General features: G+C 37.7%; 1 protein-coding gene across 1 annotated transcript; it reads left to right on the top strand.

The window, feature by feature from the left end:
* Positions 1 to 13,807: 13,807 nt before the first annotated feature.
* CXCL10 (C-X-C motif chemokine ligand 10) lies at positions 13,808 to 16,145 on the top strand. The gene is made up of 4 exons (XM_036927550.2): positions 13,808 to 13,954; positions 14,454 to 14,580; positions 14,803 to 14,892; positions 15,332 to 16,145. Exons 1-4 carry the CDS (start codon positions 13,894 to 13,896, stop codon positions 15,363 to 15,365), a joined length of 312 nt encoding a protein of 103 aa, XP_036783445.1. The 5' UTR covers positions 13,808 to 13,893; the 3' UTR covers positions 15,366 to 16,145.
* The last annotated feature ends 4,332 nt before the right edge of the window (positions 16,146 to 20,477 follow it).

The following is a 20,477-nucleotide window of genomic DNA, read 5'->3' as shown; positions in this document are numbered from 1 at the left end:
TTAGCTAAAATCCAAATACCCAGGAGTAACCTCCTATGCAAAGAACAGGGGGAAAGAACTCCAGATAAAGATAACAGCTGTGTAAAGGCCACTGTGACTGGGGTGTAGTGGTTGAGAGGGAACAATGTGAGATTAGGTTGGAGAGACAGGTAGCAGCCTGATCACAGAGTAAAACAGGTTACAAAAGGGGATTTAATTCTGAGTTAGCTGGAGGCTGTTAAGCAGAAGAGTGACATGATGACTTATGTTTTAAAAATATCACTCTGTTCTACTATAGAAATGAGAGGGAATGAAAGCATATGCCCAGAAAGAGATTTGTACAAAAATGTTCACAACTTTATACATAATAACTAAAATGTGGAAATGGTCAAGGTGTCAAGGAATAGACAAAACCAACTAGTAAATCTGTGTAATGGGATATTATGCAGCAATAGAGAAACATATTGTAGAATCATGCAACTACATGGGTTAATCTAAAAAATATTATACTGAGAAAAAGAAGTCTTGCACAAATGGTAAGTACTGAGGTAAATACTGAGAGGGTTCCAGTTATATGACTCTAAAACAAACCTATAGTAGAAAAATATCAGAACAGTGTGTCAGGGGTAGATGAGATGAAATGAGGACTGATAGCAAGTAGCATGAAGGAACTTTCTGGGATAGCGGTAATTTTCTATAACTTGATAGAGATTTGGATTATACAAGTATATGTATTTGTGAAATTCATCTAATGGGACACTTAAGGTCTGAACATTTAAATATATGTATATTTTATCTCAAAAGAACCACAAAAACTGGCTCTATAGAAAACACTTCTGGAATGGTAGAGTGAGGATTTCTGAAAATCTGCTCCTCTGTAAAAGCGAAAAGAACACTGGAAAAAATTGTCAAACCAACTTTTTTAGAACTCTGGAAATTAGCCAAAAGTTTGCAGCAATCTGAGAAATAAATATCTAAGAAACAGCTGAATATCAGTAGGAAGAGAAAAATTTGTGGCATTTTTCATTGTCCTATTCTCATTCCCCTCTCTCCTACCCAACAGTAGCCTTGAAAAACAGCAGCCTCACAACTACATAGTTCTGAAAAGCTTCCTAAAATTCAATGGAGGGGCAGAATGGGTTTGGAGCTCCCCAAAAGCCCCATTCCAGTTGACTATCAGGACTGATTTGTCTGAAAGTGTCCTTAAAAGCTCACAGGGCTTGTCTTTTTTTACCTGATTCTGAGTTCACTTAGTACAAAATGCCCTACCCCAAGGACTTAGGCTGAAAACAATCAGTAACAATTATTTAACAGTAGTTATCTACCTGTAGTGGCCACATCAATTGGGTAAAAATCTTAAAGGAAAAACTGGGGAGTGTGATGTCTACAGAGGGCTTTAAAAAGCTCTAGGAATCTAGAAAGGTACACATACATGCAGGGCTGTGTGCATACTCAGAAATATCTGAGAAGGCCCTAATCTCTCACCTCAAGCTGACCTAGAGGTTCTGCACAAACAGGAAGTGAAAGCTACAGCAGAATTGCAGACTTCTTGCCAGAACACTGACAGCATGCCCAGCACACACACAGAGCCCCTCAGTAAAGGATTGGGGACTTATTGGCTCACAGCATTTAAGGAAATCTTAGTGCAATCATTAACAGATGATTAAACTAACTGAACAAAGACTTCAGTGGCTATACACAACAAACAGAAATAGTTCAGTAGAGTCAGTAAACAAACAGCACAACAACAAACAGCAAACCAGTTAATCCTGACGAGGGTGGGAACCTGACTTCCAGAGTGGCCAGATTATATTACTTAAAATATCCAGTTTCAACAACAAAAAAAATTTACAAGAGAATGCAAAGAAAAGGAAAAGTATAGCTTATATGCATTTAAAAAGCAGTCAACAGAAAGTGTCCCTGAGGAAGCCCATGAAATTCCTCACTGGATTTACTAGACAAATATTTTAAATTGGTTATTATAAATACGTTCAAAGAACTAAAGGAAACCATGTCCAAAGAATGAAAAGAAAGTTTAAGAGCAACATCTCACTGAATACAGAGTATAAATAAAAAGGAATTATAAAGAAGAACCTCTGGCTTTGAAAAGTATAGTAATAAAATGAAAAATCCAACAGCAGATTTGAACTGGCAAAAGAAAGAATTAGCAAACCTGAAGATACGTTAATTCTGAGGGACAGAAAAAAATAAAGAAGAAAAATAAACAGAGCCACAGAGATGTATAGAGAACCATCAAGTGTGCCATCATATGTATAATGGGAGAAGAGAGGAGTAAAGAGAAAGGGGAAAAGGGGAAATATTTGAAGAAACAGTGGCCAAAGTTTCCCCAAATTTGATGAAAAACATTAAAATGAACACCTACAAAGCTCAAAAAACTCCAGAGATCCACACCTAAACAGATCACAAACTGTCAAAGCTAAGGAGGGAATCTTGAAAGACACAAGAAAAAAGTGACTCATCCTATCTAAAAGGAGCTTCAATAAGTTCTTCTGATGCTAAGTTCTCATCAGAAACCATGGATGCCAGAAGGCAGTGGAGTGACATATTCAAAAGAATACTGAAGATACAAAAGAATACTAAAGTACTAAAAGAAAACCACTGCCACCAAGAATCCTATATCCTGCAAATTGATCCTTCAAAATGGAGATAACTATTGCACAACTCTGTGAATACAGTAAAAACCACTGAACCACATACATTAAAGGGGTAAATTATATGATGTGTAAATTACACCTCATTAAAGTTGTTAAAAGTTTTTTAAATGGACAAATTAAAACATTTCAGATAAACAAAAAACCACTGAGAGAAATCTGTCACTAGCAGACCTGCCCTACAAGAAATACTAAAGGATGACCTTCAGTCTTAACTGAAAGAACACTAGACAGTAACTGAAATTTATAAAAAGAAGCCGAGCATATCAGTAAAGAGAATTACACAAACATAAAACATAGTATAACTGTATCTTTTCTTATTTAAAAGACAACTGTATAAAGCAATAGTTACAAAATTATTGTACTGATGGGCTTATAATGTATAAAGAATTAACTTTTATGATAATAGCACAAATGAAGGGGGAGGAAAAGCTATTCTGGAGCAAAACTTTGTTTATCACTGAAATTAAATTGGTATTAAGCTAAACTATATTGTTTTAAATTGTTAATAATAATCTCCAAGAACCACTAAGAAAATAACCCCAAAAATAAACAGTAAAAGAAATGATAAAGATTCCAGTCACATGAAATGCCCAGAATAGGCATATCTAGAGAGAAAGTAAATTAGCAGTTATCTAGGGGTGGGAAGGGAGGGAGGTTGGAGGGGAAGGGCTAAAGTATGTGGGAGGCTTTTTTGGGTGATAAAAATGTGTCAAGACTGATTGTGATGATGGCTGCACAACTCTGGATATATTAAAATTTATTGAGCTGTATGCTCTAAATGGGTTAATTATATATGTGTAAATTACATCTCAATAAAGCTGTTTTAAAAAACAAGGTTATTAAAATTATATACTAGAAAACATTGCTTTAATACAAAAGCGGCAGTAATAGAGGAATAAAGAAGCAAAAAAAAGACAAGACATATAGAAAATAGCAAAATGGCAGATGAAAATCTACCTTATTATTAGTTACATTAAACATGAAGAGAAAGTTTAAGAGCAACATCTCACTGAATACAGAGTATAAATGGATTAAACACTTCAACCAAAAGCCAGAGGTTGGCAAAATGGATTTTTAAAAATCATGATCCAACTGTACACTTTCTACAAGTGACATAATATAGATTCAAATAAATAATAGGTTAAAAGTTAAAGAACAGAATAAGATATATCATACCAACAATAACCAAAAGAGAGCTGGAGTGGCTACACTGATTAAGACAAAAATTGTTAATCGAGACAAAGAAAAACACTCTATAATGATTCAGCAAGTCAAAACAATTAAAGATATTAAAGATAAGAATATCAGAAAAATTTTAGAAGGCCTCAATATTTCTGATGAAAGAACAGTTCAGTAGGCTAATGAATAAAATCTAGTTGTCTAGATACAGAAATAAAAAGATGTTGAATGATAAGACATACTTGTGGTATTTTAAAAACTGCAATAAAATCCAGCTCTTAAAACAAAGAAACACAAATTTACATATTTTAATACAATTAGAATACAGACTTCAAAATTTAGGAGGATATAAATATCTTTTTCCCCTAGTCACAAAAATTCCCAGATACACAATGCTCAATATAATCTAAAAAAAATCCAACTGAACATGATCTATTTTAGGCAAGAAAACCAGCTTTTAAAAATACCGTAAGTGATTAAATATGTATCTATGTAATTGTACTGGCTAATACATGTGTATCTGTGTGTTTTTAAAAAAACCACAGCATTTTTCACTGTAGTATGAAAATCACTGTAAGATACATAGATCTTCAACCTTTTCTGGGTGTTTGATTACCGAGACACCAAAATAACCTCAAAAGAGAGCTTTAGCAATTAGGACAGATAGCATGCAAATGAGAAATCCAAATTAACAATGTTCTCTGGAGAGGGAGCATTACAAAGGTGTTGAAAATATGGACCCTAAAGCTAGAGTTACTGGTTAAATGAGTCATTACTTAAGATTAAACCAGTCAAGTCATAAAACGCTTCAAACAATTCCTGGCACATAGTTATAGCTATGTAATGTTTAATGAAAAATAAATTCAAAATCAAGTATAAAAATCAAATGAATAATCATATCTGACTTGATTGTTTATAATTCATGATGCGTGATCAAAACCGAAAGTTTCTGTGATATGACTGCCCTTGCACTGTTCACCATGTAAGAACTTGTTCATTATGCTTCAGAAGATTGGAGACTGTTGAGAGTTAGGCTTGGGGTTGATTAATAATTGTGCGTTGAGTCCCGTATACAGAATTTTATTGTTGTAAACAACCATTTGATCAATAAATATGAGAGGTGCCCTCTCAAAAAAATAATAAAATAAAATAAAATAAAAATATATTTAATGAATAAGATATATTTTCTTATTAATAAGAAGTATTTAGTCCTCTTAGCAGGTATCTGCCTCAACTCTCCCCTTTGTTATATAAACAGTATTTCAGCTGAGAACTAAGATACTAACAAAAATAAAATTACCACCATGTATTTTTTTGTACTGTTTAATGTTAAACTGTTCAAAGCCTCTTCGATCCATGATGTCAGATATTTCTTTGAAAATTTTTGGCATTTTTACTCACAGTCCAGTTTTCATTCTGTACAAACAGCTATGGAAGGGCCCTTCCATGTCACTGCCTCTCATAAGCCTTTCCCTCATGAGAAGAAAGCCCCTTTGCTGGTTGAAAGCCTCTGGGTTCAGTCTCTGCCTCATTTCCCTTCCTTTTGTCTCTCCAGTTTCCCACAGCTATGTCACTGACTTATCCACTTGAAACTTCAGTCCCTGGAACAGACTGATCTGGGATTCAGCATGCTGGCGATGTCTACCAGCCACAAGCAGCAACTTGCTCACTGTTCTGATGATAGAATCCTGCATTTGAGGTTCCAAGTCTTATGTTTGTCCAGTTTTCAGATATGGGCTTTTCTCTTGCCTCTATGCCAAGGTTTGGGCCAGTATACACCAGGTACTATAGACTAATGCTAGGATGGAAGCCCTGTCTTTCCCTGGCCTCTCCCTACATTGCTGCAGCCTGACTGACTATGAAAAGACCTCTCAGATATTTCCCTAGGATCCAAGTCACCTGTATCAGATCTCCTATTGTAGGGTGATGCCTGTATTTCAACTTGGATCCCCTGTGGCCAATCACTTGTAAAGAACACAACCAGACTGTTATATTCCTTGGATACAGTTAACTACCATTGTCAGGCCCAACATGTGTTACCCTATACGGTGTCATCTGCTTCCTACTGATGCTATCTGCCATGAGTAATCAGGCAAGTATTACTGAATGCTAAGAAATGAAGTTTTGCCCCTACTTCTCCCTATTTTCCCAGTTGAAATTGTCCTGATTTCAATGATCATTATTGCCAGTTCAATGGCTAACACTTTTTCTCCTTTGCTTAGCTCTTGAGAGTCTCTTAGAGGTGTACCTATCTTAAGTCAAGCTCTCTGTTTCCATCTCATTCTCCCAAGGTCTATCTCTACTTATGTCCCTCTTCTAAATTTATTTCCTCAAAAACCTCCTTCATTTTCACAATAACCCTGTTATATCTATGAATATTTTTCTAATTCCATTCTACATACTATCTTGTTTTCATTCAGGAACTGATTTAACACATGAAACTTGTTTACTAACACACCAGATATCAGATAGACAAATGAGTAGTGTTTTCCCTCAAAATATATAGCAGGTTATTCATTAATTTTATTGATGTTATGAATGATCAAAGCATTTCTGGAATTCCTTGGAACTTCCCAGTTCTATATCTCCCTGACCTTGTCCAAGATGACCAAACTGTATTATTTATAGTGTTTGATCAAAGGGTAATGCACTGCTAAATTACTGTTTCCAAAAATTATATTTACCTACAAAGGATAAAATTGCTATTATTGAAGAATTCTTTTAAATTACTTGGCCTCTAAAAGTAATTTCAAAAGTTTGATAAAATATGTGTTGAGAAAAACATCACAGGTACAATAAATGGACGGCAACCTTTTTGTGACCTAACACAATTATCTAACATTTAAGATTATTCTTCCCCATGTAAAAATGAAGACAACAGAGGATCACAGGAAGATGGCGGCATGAGTAGTTCAGTGGAAATCTGCTCCCAAAAACATATATATTTATGAAAATACAGTAAATACAACTATTCCTAAAAGAGACACCAGTGGATGCAGTACAACAGCCAGGATACATCTACATCTGTGAGAACTGAACATCACACGAAGCGGGTAAGATACAAGCCACGGCCAGGCGGGACCCAAACGCTCCCCCACTCCAGAACCCGGTGGGAAGAAAGGAGTCAGAATGGGAAGGAAGTGGAAGCCCAGGACTGGTAAAAAACCAGCTCTAGAAATCCGCACCCGGAGTGCAGACAGAAGGTGCATGGGGTGCTGGATATTAGAGAAACAGAAAAGCAAAACCTGCAGGCAGGTCCCTGCAACTGGTGCCCCTGAGACAAAAGAAAAGCGAGTGCTTTTTGCAAGTCTTAAAGAGACAGGGACCCCACAGCTGGACGAAGTCATCCCGGCACACTTAGCCAGCAGCTGGGAATCGTGGGGAACTTTAGGTGCCCTAAACCCCTGGGCGGCAGCGCAGCGCTGAAGCCCCTCATGGCACTAAGCAGCCTGCCAGTCGTTCCCCCCTTTTTGTATCTTACCCCCTTCGTGTGATGTTCAGTTCTCACAGATGTAGATGTATCCTGGCTGTTGTACTGCATCCACTGGTGTCTCTTTTAGGAATAGTTGTATTTACTGTATTTTCATAAATATATATGTTTTTGGGAGCAGATTTCCACTGAACCACTGACACACTGGCCCAGTAGTGGGAGAGTGACAGCACGCGCCGGGGATGGTGGCGCCAGAGGGGACTGGGAGCGGCCCACATGCACCGGCGGGGCCAGAGGAGACTGGGAGCGGCTTGTGTAAGCCTGCCACGGTGACGACCGAACAGCCCAGGAGCAGTCCGCACACGCCAGCGGTAGTGGCGCCAGAGGAGCCCGGGAGAGGTCTGCGCAGGAGAGCCCCACACACACCTGCAGCGGTGCCAGATGGAGCAGCCACGCTCCCAGCAGCCAACCGGAATCCCAGCCTGACACACAGCCGCCCGGGCCAGACCCAAAGGCCGCCGCTGGAACACAGCTGCCCAGCAGGGGCGTCACTATTGCAGAGAAGCACACCTGGCATGCCTGCCACTCCCCACACGGCTCTGCGCTACCCTGACGGAGACCCCGCCCACAGCAGCTTAGGGGATTAACCCGGTGGCTGCTCCAGGAGTGCGGGTAACCAACACAGGCAGCAGAGAAGGGCAAGGCATCCAGCAAGAGGGAAAGGACTTTCTTCTCCCAGCTGACACACCCACAACCTGCCTACAGCCACCACTATCACCATGAAAAGGCAAAAAAATTTAGTCCAGTCCAAAATAGTTCAGACAACACCTGAAAGGGGATCTTCAGAGACAGGCCTAACCAGTCTCCCTGAAAAAGAATTCAAAATAAAAATCACAAACATGCTGACAGAGCTGCAGAGAAATATACAAGAGCTAAGGGATGAAGTCTGGAGCGAGATTACAGAAACGAAACAATCTCTGGAAGGATTTATAAGCAGAACGGATAAGATGCAAGAGGCCATTGATGGAATAGTAACCAGAGAACAGGAATGCATGGAAGCTGACGCAGAGAGAGATAAAAGGATATCCAGGAATGAAACAATATTAAGAGAACTGTGTGACCAATCCAAAAGGAACAATACCCACATTCTAAGGGTACCAGAAGAAGAAGAAGAGAGAGAAAAAGGGATAGAAAGTGTCTTTGAAGAAATAATTGCTGAAAACTTCCCCAAACTGGGGGAGGAAATAGTTGCTCAGACTACAGAAGCACACAGAACTCCCAACACAAGGGACCTAAAGAGGACAACACCAAGACACATAATAATTAAAACGGCAAAGATCAAGGACAAGGACAGAGTATAAAAGGCAGCCAGAGAGAGAATAAAGGTCACCTACAAAGAAAAACCCATCAGGCTATCATCAGACCTCTCAAGAGAAACCTTACAGGCCAGAAGAGAATGGCATGATATATTTAATGCAATGAAAGAGAAGGGCCTTGAACCAAGGATACTGTATCCAGCACGATTATCATTTAAATATGAAGGAGGGATTAAACAATTCCCAGACAGGCAAAAGTTGAGGGAATTTGCCTCCCACAAACCACCTCTACAGGGTATTTTAGAGGGACTGCTCTAGATGGGAGCACTCCTAAAAAGAGCACAGAACAAAACACCCAACATATGAAGAATGGAGGAGGAGGAATAAGAAGGGAGAGAAATAATCATCAGATTGTGTTTATAATAGCTCAATAAGCTAGTTAAGTTAGACAGTAAGGTAGTAAAGAAGCTAACCTTGAACCTTTGGTAACCACGAATCTAAAGCCTGCATGCAATGGCAATAAGTACATATCTTTCAATAATCACCCTAAATGTAAATGGACTGAATGCACAATCAAAAGACACAGAGTAATAGAATGGATAAAAAAGCAAGACCCATCTATATGCTGCTTACAAGAGCCTCACCTCAAACCCAAAGACATGCACAGATTAAAAGTCAAGGGATGGAAAAAGATATTTCATGCAAACAACAGGGAGAAAAAAACAGGTGTTACAATACTAGTATCAGACAAAATAGACTTCAAAACAAAGAAAGTAACAAGAGATAAAGAAGGACATTACATAATGATAAAGGGCTCAGTCCAGCAAAAGGATATAACCATTATAAACATATATGCACCCGATACAGGAGCACAGGAAAACATATGTGAAACAAATACTAACAGAATTAAAGGAGGAAACAGAATGCAATGCATTCATTTTGGGAGACTTTAACACACCACTCACCCCAAAGGACAGATCCACTAGACAGAAAATAAGTAAGGACACAGAGGCACTGAACAACACGCTAGAACAGATGGACCTAATAGACATCTATAGAACTCTACATCCATAAGCAACAGTATACACATTCTTCTCAACTGCACATGGAACATTCTCCAGAATAGATCACATACTAGGCCACAAAAAGAGCCTCAGTAAATTCCAGAAGATTGAAATCCTACCAACCAACTTTTCAGACCACAAAGGTATAAAACTAGAAATAAATTATACAAAGAAAGCAAAAAGGCTCACAAACTCATGGAGGCTTAACAACATGCTCCTAAATAATCAATGGATCAATGACCAAATTAAAATGGAGATCCAGCAATATATGGAAACAAATGACAACAACAACACAAAGCCCCAACTTCTGTGGGATGCAGCAAAAGCAGTCTTAAGAGGAAAGTATATAGCAATCCAGGCATATTTAAAGAAGGAAGAACAATCCCAAATGAATAGTCTAATGTCACAATTATTGAAATTGGAAAAAGAAGAACAAATGAGGCCTAAGGTCAGCAGACAGAGGGACATAATAAAGATCAGAGAAGAAATAAATAAAATTGAGAAGAATAAAACAATAGAAAAAATCTATGAAACCAAGAACTGGTTCTTCGAGAAAATTAACAAAATAGATAAGCCTCTAGCCAGACCTATTAAGAGAAAAAGAGAGTCAACACAAATCAACAGAATCAGAAACAAGAAAGGAAAAATCACGATGGACCCCAAAGAAATACAAAGAATTATTAGAGAATACTATGAAAACCTATATGCTAACAAGCTGGAAAACCTAGAAGAAATGGACAACTTCCTAGAAAAATACAACCTTCCAAGACTGACCCAGAAAGAAACAGAAAATCTAAACAGACCAATTATCACAAACGAAAGTGAAGTGGTAGTCAAAAAACTACCCAAGAACAAAACCCCCGGCCCGGATGGATTTACCTCGGAATTTTATCAGATACAGAGAAGACATAACACCCATTCTCCTTAAAGTTTTCCAAAAAATAGAAGAGGAGGGAATATACCCAAACTCATTTTATGAGGCCAACATCACCCTAATACCAAAACCAGGCAAAGACCCCACCAAAAAAAGAAAACTACAGACCAATATCCCTGATGAACTTAGACGCAAAAATACTCAACAAAATATTAGCAAACTGAATTCAAAAATACATCAAAAGGATCATACACCATGACCAACTGGGATTCATCCCAGGGATGCAAGGATGGTACAACATTCGAAAATCCATCAACATCATCCACCACATCAACAAAAAGAAGGACAAAAACCACATGATCATCTCCATAGATGTTGAAAAAGCATTTGACAAAATTCAACATCCATTCATGATAAAAACTCTCAGCAAAATGGGCATAGAGGGCAAGTACCTCAACATAATAAAGGCCATATGTGATAAACCCACAGCTAAACATCATACTGAACAGCGAGAAGCTGAAAGCTTTTCCTCTGAGATCGGGAACAAGACAGGGATGCCCACTCTCCCCACTGTTATTCAACAGAGTACTGGAGGTCCTAGCCACGGCAATCAGACAAAACAAAGAAATACAAGGAATCCAGATTGGTAAAGAAGAAGTCAAACTGTCACTATTTGCAGATGACATGATATTGCACCTAAAAAACCCTAAAGACTCCACTCCAAAACTACCAGAACTAATATCGGAATTCAGAAAAGTTGCAGGATACAAAATTAATACACAGAAATCTGTGGCTTTCCTATACACTAACAATGAACTAATAGAAAGAGAAATCAGGAAAACAATTCCATTCACAACAGCATCAAAAAAAAAATACCTAGGAATAAACCTAACCAAGGAAGTGAAACACCTATACCCTGAAAACTACAAGACACTCTTAAGAGAAATTAAAGAGGACATTAACAAATGGAAACTCATCCCATGCTCCTGGCTAGGAAGAATTAATATCGTCAAAATGGCCATCCTGTCCAAAGCAATATACAGATTCGTTGCAATCCCTATCAGATTACCAGCAGCATTCTTCCACAAACTGGAACAAATAGTTCAAAAATTCATATGGAACCACCAAAGACCCCGAATAGCCAAAGCAATCCTGAGAAGGAAGAATAAAGTGGGGGGGAACTCACTCCCCAACTTCAAGCTCTACTACAAAGCCACAGTAATCAAGACAATTTGGTACTGGCACAAGAACAGAGCAATAGACCAGTGGGACAGAATAGAGACTCCAAACATTAATCCAAACATATATGGCCAATTAATATACGATAAAGGAACCATGGACATACAATGGGGAAATGACAGTCTCTTCTACAGATGGTGCTGGCAAAACTGGACAGCTACATGTGAGAGAATGAAACTGGATCACTGTCTAACCCCATACACAAAAGTAAACTCCAAATGGATCAAAGACCTGAATGTATGTCATGAAACCATAAAACTCTTAGAAAAAAACATAGGCAAAAATCTCATGGACATAAACATGAGTGACTTCTGCATGAACATATCTCCTGGGCAAGGGAAACAGAAGCAAAAATGAACAAGTGGGATTATATCAAGCTAAAAAGCTTCTGTACAGCAAAGGACAACATCAATAGAACAAAAAGGTATCCTACAATATGGGAGAAGATATTCATAAATGACAGATCCAATAAAGGGTTGACATCCAAAATATATAAAGAGCTCACACACCTCAACAAACAAAAAGCAAATAATCCAATTAAAAAATGGGCAGAGGAGCTGAATAGACCATTCTCTAAAGAAGAAATTCAGATGGCCAACAGACACATGAAAAGATGCTCCACATCGCTAGTTATCAGAGAAAGGCAAATTAAAACCACAATGAGATATCACCTCACACCAATAAGGATCGCCATCATCAAAAAGAAAAACAACAACAAATGTTGGCGAGGTTGTGGAGAAAGGGGAACCCTCCTACACTGCTGGTGGGAATGTAAATTAGTTCAACCATTGTGGAAAGCAGTATGGAGGTTCCTCCAAATGCTCAAAATAGAAATACCATTTGACCCAGGAATTCCACTTCTAGGAATTTACCCTAAGAATGCAGCACTCCAGTTTGAAAAAGACAGATGCACTCCTATGTTTATCGCTGCACTGTTTACAATAGCCAAGATATGGAAGCAACCTAAATGTCCATCAGTAGATGAATGGATAAAGAAGATGTGGTACATATACACAATGGAATATTATTCAGCCATAAGAAGAAAACAAATCCTACCATTTGCAACAACATGGATGGAGCTAGAAGGTATTATGCTCAGTGAAATAAGCCAAGCGGAGAAGGACAAGTACCAAATGATTTCACTCATATGTGGAGTATAAAAACAAAGGAAAACTGAAGGAACAAAACAGCAGCAGAATCACAGAACCCAAGAATGGACTAACAGTTACCAAAGGGAAAGGGACTGGGGAGGATGGGTGGGAAGGGAGGGATAAGGGTGGTGAAAAAGAAAGGGGGCATTACAATGAGCATGTATAGTGGGGGGGGCACGGGGAGGGCTGTGCAACACAGAGAAGACAAGTACTGATTTTACAGCATCTTACTACGCTGATGGACAGTGACTGTGAAGGGGTATGTGGGGGGGGACTTGGTAAGGGGGGAGTGTAGTAAACATAACGTTCTTCATGTAATTGTAGATTAAGGATACCAAAATCTAAAAAAATTGATTAAGAGGGAAAAAAAAATGAAGACAAGAACATTCCTATCTTCTCACAGAAGTGATAAAATGAAAAATCACCTCTTACTGTAGTGATGAAATGAAAAATCATGACCCATAAAGTGAATAACTGTAAGATATTCTTGTTCATGCATTACCTTTACATATTAAAATGGATTCAAAAAATACTATTGAGGCATTCTCATTTTAAAACTGTATCTAGGACTTCGACTTGAGAATTAAGTTGACATTTTTATTTTGCAGGAGGTGAAAGATGAGAATCAAAGTTCCACTTCAAAAAATTCTTTGTATATGCAATGAAGTTCTGTTTTTCAAGAAACAGTTCATGTTTTGGAAAGTGAAACCTATTTCACTCTTATTGAAGAAAAGGGGCAGAGGGAAATTCCATAACTCGGAAGCCACAGTAGATACAAATAATACCTTTGATTCTGCAACATGGGACTTCCCCAAGGAAAAAAGAGCAGGCTTTGCTGAATCAGCTGTAATGTTATCCAATCAGAGTTAGAGAGGGAAAGTGGCTTTGCAAATAAATACTGCATCCTAGTACCACGTTTTCTGAGACACTTCTCAACTGCTTAGACTTTTTGAGCATACTGCAGAGGAACCTCCAGTGGCAGCACCATGAACCCAAGTACTCCTCTTATTTTCTGCCTTATCTTTCTGACTCTAAGTGGAACTCAAGGTAAGGAGCACAAAGAGATAATTTGTAAGGTCAGAAATAGGGCTGGGTATAAATTCTATAAATACAGGAACAGTGTATTTGCAACCACTGTTTTAGGCCTGCCTGTCAATGAAGCGTAAATGAATAGAGATTCCCTCTGCTTGCAGAGTGTAGTCAGAGAAGCAAATGGAATAAAAGAGAGGAGGAGGTGGATAGGAGCAGAAAAGGAAGGGAAAGAGGGAGGATAGACAGAAAATCTGAGGGAATGAGGAGAGGATGACACAGATCCCTCTTTAATTCAGCTTAATAAACCATACAAACTGGGCTCAAGGGTATGATCTTGAAATAAACAAGTTGCAAATCCATTCTCTCAGATAATCAACTAATCATTCAGAGCTGTGTTATAATGGTATCATTCCTTCTCAGACTGAGTAGCTTTGTGATGACATGGGGATACTACCATGTCACATTAAATGCCTAGCATTATCCCCACCCCATGCACCTGTCTCTTTTCCCACAGGAGTACCTCTCTCTAGAACAATGCGCTGTACCTGCATCATGATTAGTGATCGACCTGTTAATCCAAGGTCCTTAGAAAAACTTGAAATGATTCCTGCAAGTCAATCTTGTCCACATGTTGAAATCATGTAAGTAAAATCCCTCTGTCACCTCCTGGTTGTAATCATATATTAAATAAGTGATGATGATCAGAAAAGATCTGTAAAAGGTGTGAAGGGCTTGTGATGATTCTGAGACTTCTGTATGGCAAAGGAAACATCTAGAGTGAAACTTAAACATCTGACTTAAAAACTGTACATTTATCAGCCCAACATTGTTTTAATTATTTTCACTCCTATTTATTTCTATAGTGCCACAATGAAAAAGAAAGGGGAGAAAAGATGTCTGAACCCAGAGTCTAAGACCATCAAGAATTTAGTGAAAGCAATTAGCAAGGAAAGGTAAGTTTACAGTTCTTGCAGAAGAAGTGCTCTTTAAGAAATGTCAATCTTGAAAAGTTAGAAATATTTGCAGTTTGGGTTTTCCTGTGGGATCCTTGGCTCAAAAGGATGTTACCACCATGCCTTTCTCTGCCTCCATTATTTATATACTGAGATGTCATCTTGTATGGTATCAAAAGTTACTGACTACCTGTTCAGAAATGTCAATAAAGCACTTGAACCTTCAGGCAGAGCTATAACCATCTAAACAAAGCTACTTAATTTCCCCCGAGCATTTCCTGACCTTCAAAACAATTATTGTGCAGCAATAGGAAAGCTCACCGTCAACTTCATCTGAGGACTTGGGGTTATTTGCGATCTCCATGTATTTCAAAGAGAACCCAGAATGAAGTCAGAGTTGAAAGTGTCATACTTTTAAAGCCCCTTTCTCTTCTTACAGGTCTAAAAGATCTCAAACACAGAGAGAAGCGTAATCACTGCACTACTGATTAGGACGGACCAGAGAGAGGCTACCTCTGCCATCATTTCCCTACATGCAGTATACGTCAAGCCCTCATTGTCCCCGGATTGAAGTTCTCAAAGGTGACCAAGCACAGTCACCAAATCGGCTGCTACTCCTCCTGCAGGAAGTGTATGGCTCCTCCTCCTGAGCCGTCCCTGTAACTGTGCCACGGCACCATGCAATTAGCTATGCCCAGGGGCTATGGTCTGCGGGCATGTGCCAAGTCCTCGCCCTGCTCACCTCTCCTATTAAGAGATCTTTCCACCTCTGGGCTTAGCAGAGTTGTTAGAATCTCAAATAACTAAAAGGCATGCAATCAAAACAACAATACAATCTGCTTTTTTAAGAAAGGTATTTTACTCTGTGGGCCTCTACTTCCATCTTCCCAAGGGGCCCATATTTTTCCAGTGGTTGTATGTACATAACTCCAAATACATTTTAAAACGCTAGAAATGTCAGAAAATGTATGTGAAAACAGTACTATTTAATGAAAAATTTATACAAAGTAGGATTCTTAAATGTATATATTTCTTATTTTGTTGTCAGTGTTTTACAATAATGTGTGTAATTAAGTGCTGCATGCAAATGGGCAGTAAGAGAAAATTTTAAATTTACATATATGTTTTACATGTTACATAAGATAAATATGCTGAATGTTTTTCAAAATAAAAATAATGTGCTCTCTTGACAATATTAAGAAAGATTATTTAAATGTTTAGAGACCAAAAAGTAATAAAATAATTATAACTAATATGAAGTGTCCAGTGGGTCATTTAACTGGGACATTTGTTACAAAAAAAGCTGAGTGGAGAATCTATAGCCTGAAGAAAGTTGGGATGGGCAGAGAACATGCAAGTTTGGGAATCACCATATCCCTTCCAACTGTAGTCTCCTGGAAGGCCCACCATGAAAAAGTCCTTCAGGACTTTGTGGCAAAACTGAGCTTGTCTAAGCTTCAAACCCTTATAGCTAACTTTCATAAGAAATCTCCACCTGGATATTCCATAGGAACATGAACTCCAAAATAAATTAATCCTCCTCTCCCAAGAAATACAGGTCTATTTCTTGTCCTCTATTTTATGTCTTACTTTAATAACATCACCATCCACTCAGTTCCCCAAACCAGAAATTTGGGAGTAATTCTATATCCTTCTTCTCCCTCACCTCCCATATCACCTTCCACAGTCACAAGGAAGATACCTGTGATCCATTTAGTTGGCAAAGGCCAACTATATACCAGTAGGTATACAGAATATACAAAGAACTCCTATGAGTAAAAAAGGAAAAGACAAGGCAACTAGCTGAAAAATGGGAATCAGAAATGAGCAGGAATATCACAGAAAAAAAGCACAGGCCCTTAACATACAAAAAGAATGTTCAACTTCATTAGTAATCATGGACATGCACCCTCAAGTTATTATGGGATATCATTTCACACCACTAGACTGGCAAAAATTTTACACTGGATAATGCCAAGTGTCAGGAAGAATGTGGAGCAATGAATAATGCCCCTCCGCTGCTGGAAAATAGCTATGGCTACTTTGAAAATCAGTTTGGTATTATCTTCTAAAATTTAACATGCATACTAGATATCCTAGCAATTCTACTTATCTATTCTTGCACAGGACATATATGAAATAATACTATTGCAGTATTGTTTTAAGAGCAAAACTTTGGACACAATCTAAATGCCCATAAATAAAATGGATAAGTAAATTAGTATATGTTAATTCAGTGGAATATTATACAGCACTGGAAATATATGAAGTTTAACTATATACATCTCAAAACAAATTTTGCACAAAAGCAGCATGTCATAGGAAAGCCCATGCAGCGTGATTCCATTTATTATCGTTTTAAGACAAAGCAAACTTAACATTGTATTTAAGAATAAAGACATATATGATGAAAACAAAAAACAAAAAAGGAATGACTTCCCAAAAAACTGAGGATGGTGATTACTTCAGGAGGTGAAGAGGGAATGGAATCCCAGAGGGGCTTCTAGACTATGGTAACAAACTATTTCTGACCTTGGTAGTGGGTACATGAGAATTTGCTCTTTAATCTGTACCTACACATTTTAATTGTTTAAACAAATGCTCTATTTTTAAAAAAGCAAAACAAACTAGCACAGAAACAACTCCAGAGTACTACCAATTGTGAGAATATCAAGCAAATTCACAGAGTAAAATGGAAGAGTAAGAGAGCTAGCACTGGGAATGTAATGTGCAGTGACTACATGGTGACTATAGTTAATGACACCTTAGTATATATTTGAAACTTGCTTGGAGAGTAGATCTTAAAAGTTCTCATAAGAAAAAAACATTTGTAACTGTATGGTAACAGGTATTAACTAGACTTATTGTGGTGATCATTTCACAATATGTACAAATATCAAATCATGTTGTACACCTAAAATTAATAAAATGTTATATGTCAACTATACCTAAACAGGAAAAACTGGAAAAAATAAAAATAAAAATCCAGTGCAATAACCAAAACAAAAAGGAAAGAGAGAGAGAGGGAGGGAGGGGAGAGCACTATCACATTCTGGGACACAACAAAGGAATACAGCACCTGACCATCACTGTGGGAGTCTTAACTGGATCACAGCAAAACTGTGAAGTGCCCTCTCATGATTTTTCCTTCTGATTCTCAAAATCTATACAAAAGGTCACCTATGTTATTCTCAACTGTGAGTCAGCTAATTTTCAGGAAGATGTTAACCAACAGAGATTTAAATTTTGCTTTCTGTTCAGATTATAAAAATGACTATATTGTGAGTTTATAATTTACTATCAATAGCAGAGATAAAGATAAATACATTTGAAATGGGAAGCTCCATGGACTAATAAAAACCTCGATGTACAAAGAAAACAGAGAAAACCAGGGAAGCTTTTCCTGGGAAAGCGATGCCAATCTGTAATTTGAAAGATGCATATGTATCTGATAGGTAGTACAAGAAAATCGAATTAAGTAAAAAAAAAGAGCACATATGAAGACAGAGGTGTGAGACAACATGGTATGTTCAATCTGGAAGAATCTAAGTATAAAGTCAGAGGTATGGGTATTGTAGGAAATGATGCTGGAGAGAGAGGAATTAGATCATGAAAGCCTTTCAGTAGGTATTCCATCAACATCATTACAAATTTATAAGTTATACACATGTATACAACATACACAAAAAATTATGTTTAAGATTGCTTGACTGTGCTATAGTAACAAAGCCCCCAAAATATTAAAGACCTAACACCGTGATAGTTCATCTCTTGATCACACAAAGCCCCTGTAAGCTGACGAGGCCTCTGTGCTAACTCAGGAACATAGTGTCTCTCTCTTTCTCAATCAAGGGTTGCCATGACAGCAAAGAGAAGGACAGAAGCATCATATAGGATCTTAAATGCTGCAGTCACATTACCCTTAGTTAAGGAAGAAGTACTGCCTTACTTAATTGCAACAAGAGATAGGAAACTATAAGGGAAGGTGTACTTGTCTCTGCTGCACATAGAAAAAAATTTTACTGAGATTTTTTTTTAAGTATAATTCAAACCAGAAAACAAGGTTTATACAGAAATCTAGCTCAGAAAGAGAAGTTCAGTCAGATTATTTGTAAAATAGGTTTGTCTTCTTAGGAGAGTTAGATCAGAGGTGAAGAATTCCTTTTCTGGGTAGAAAGTTCTCTGTGTTCAATATAAATATAATGTGATGTACACAGTGAACAAATGGACACATCTGCTGTAGTATGGTCATGTTACAACCTCAAGGGGAGAACCTCTTTTTTTGGGAAAATATATGATCCACAATTATGAGTATGTTGTAACCTGAGCTAAGAACACTGTCCTACAAAGCAGGGAGAAGAGAAAATGGAAAAAATGATTGCAATTTTCTCTCTTAACCTTCCTTGTTGGACCATACTTGGTTAATTTGCTATCCCATATCTAGAGCTTGATAATTGACTAACACCGTTCTTCCTCCATTCAGGGGATGGCTAAGAATCTCAACAGGGCAGTAAAAATATAATAACTACTCTGATTATTCTGAACAAGTCATTAAAGCCTGCCTAGGCCTCAAAGTAGAAACATCAATCTTTCAGAGATGTTGCTAAGAAAAATAACTGTCAAGAGTTAAATACTATCTCTAGGTAATAGGATTATAAATAACTTTATTTCTTTATGCTTTTATTTCCCAAAATTTCTACGAAGAATATGATTACTGTTTTTAATCAGAAGGAAAAAAACTTTAAGCAAGTGGAAGGCAATGTTCAAAGATACTAAATTGAAAGTGTTACTCTTAAAGGGCTAGGATTTATAATCTCAGTGACCTCCATGAAATTACTCATGTCTGAGAACTATCTGAGCTGAAATAAGAGTCACTTACATACCAGACTTCTTTCTCCATGCCAGGCTAAACTTACTGGCTTGTATTAAAAATTACTGGATACAATTCGGGTGGCCAGTTGTGTTTGTCATTATTATTCTCCCTGCTTACCTTCTTAGAGAAGGCTTTCCTCACCAATCTATTGAAAATAGCACTGTCCCTCTTGATCAGTTTACCCTCCTTTACAGCCTTTATCACTATCTGTAAATATATATATATATATATATATAAAATTTTCTCTTCTTACAAACTTCTATGAGAGCAGAGACTACACCTGTTGTATGCCACAAGAGTAGTAAGCACACAGTAATGCTCAATAAATACTTGTTGACTGAATGAATAAATTAGTTACTGACATTTGCCACAGCTAGAATCACTTGGAAACTGGTACTTCCTTCAAGGACAGGACAACTTTCCAAAGACCTTAAATAGTTCTTAAACCTTAGGAGAAAGCAAACTTGAAAATAAAGAGAATTTACTAGTTTTGAGAATCAGCAGAAGGGCACAGAAGGAATAGTAACCTTCTCCCATTACAATAGCCAGTACAGGTACTGGAAACTTTTTCACTAGTCTAGAAGAGCCCCAATGTGGGAAGAGAATTAAGATTTTTTTAAGCAGGGGCTTATATGACTTTCAAAACCAAATGTTTCAAAATGAGATTTAAAGTTTCATAGCAGCAACATCTGTTAAGAGGAGGGGAAATCCA

Source organism: Manis pentadactyla, chromosome 5 (assembly GCF_030020395.1).
Source record: "Manis pentadactyla isolate mManPen7 chromosome 5, mManPen7.hap1, whole genome shotgun sequence".
Classification (NCBI taxonomy): domain Eukaryota; kingdom Metazoa; phylum Chordata; class Mammalia; order Pholidota; family Manidae; genus Manis; species Manis pentadactyla.
This window is presented reverse-complemented; position numbering and strand designations above follow the sequence as displayed.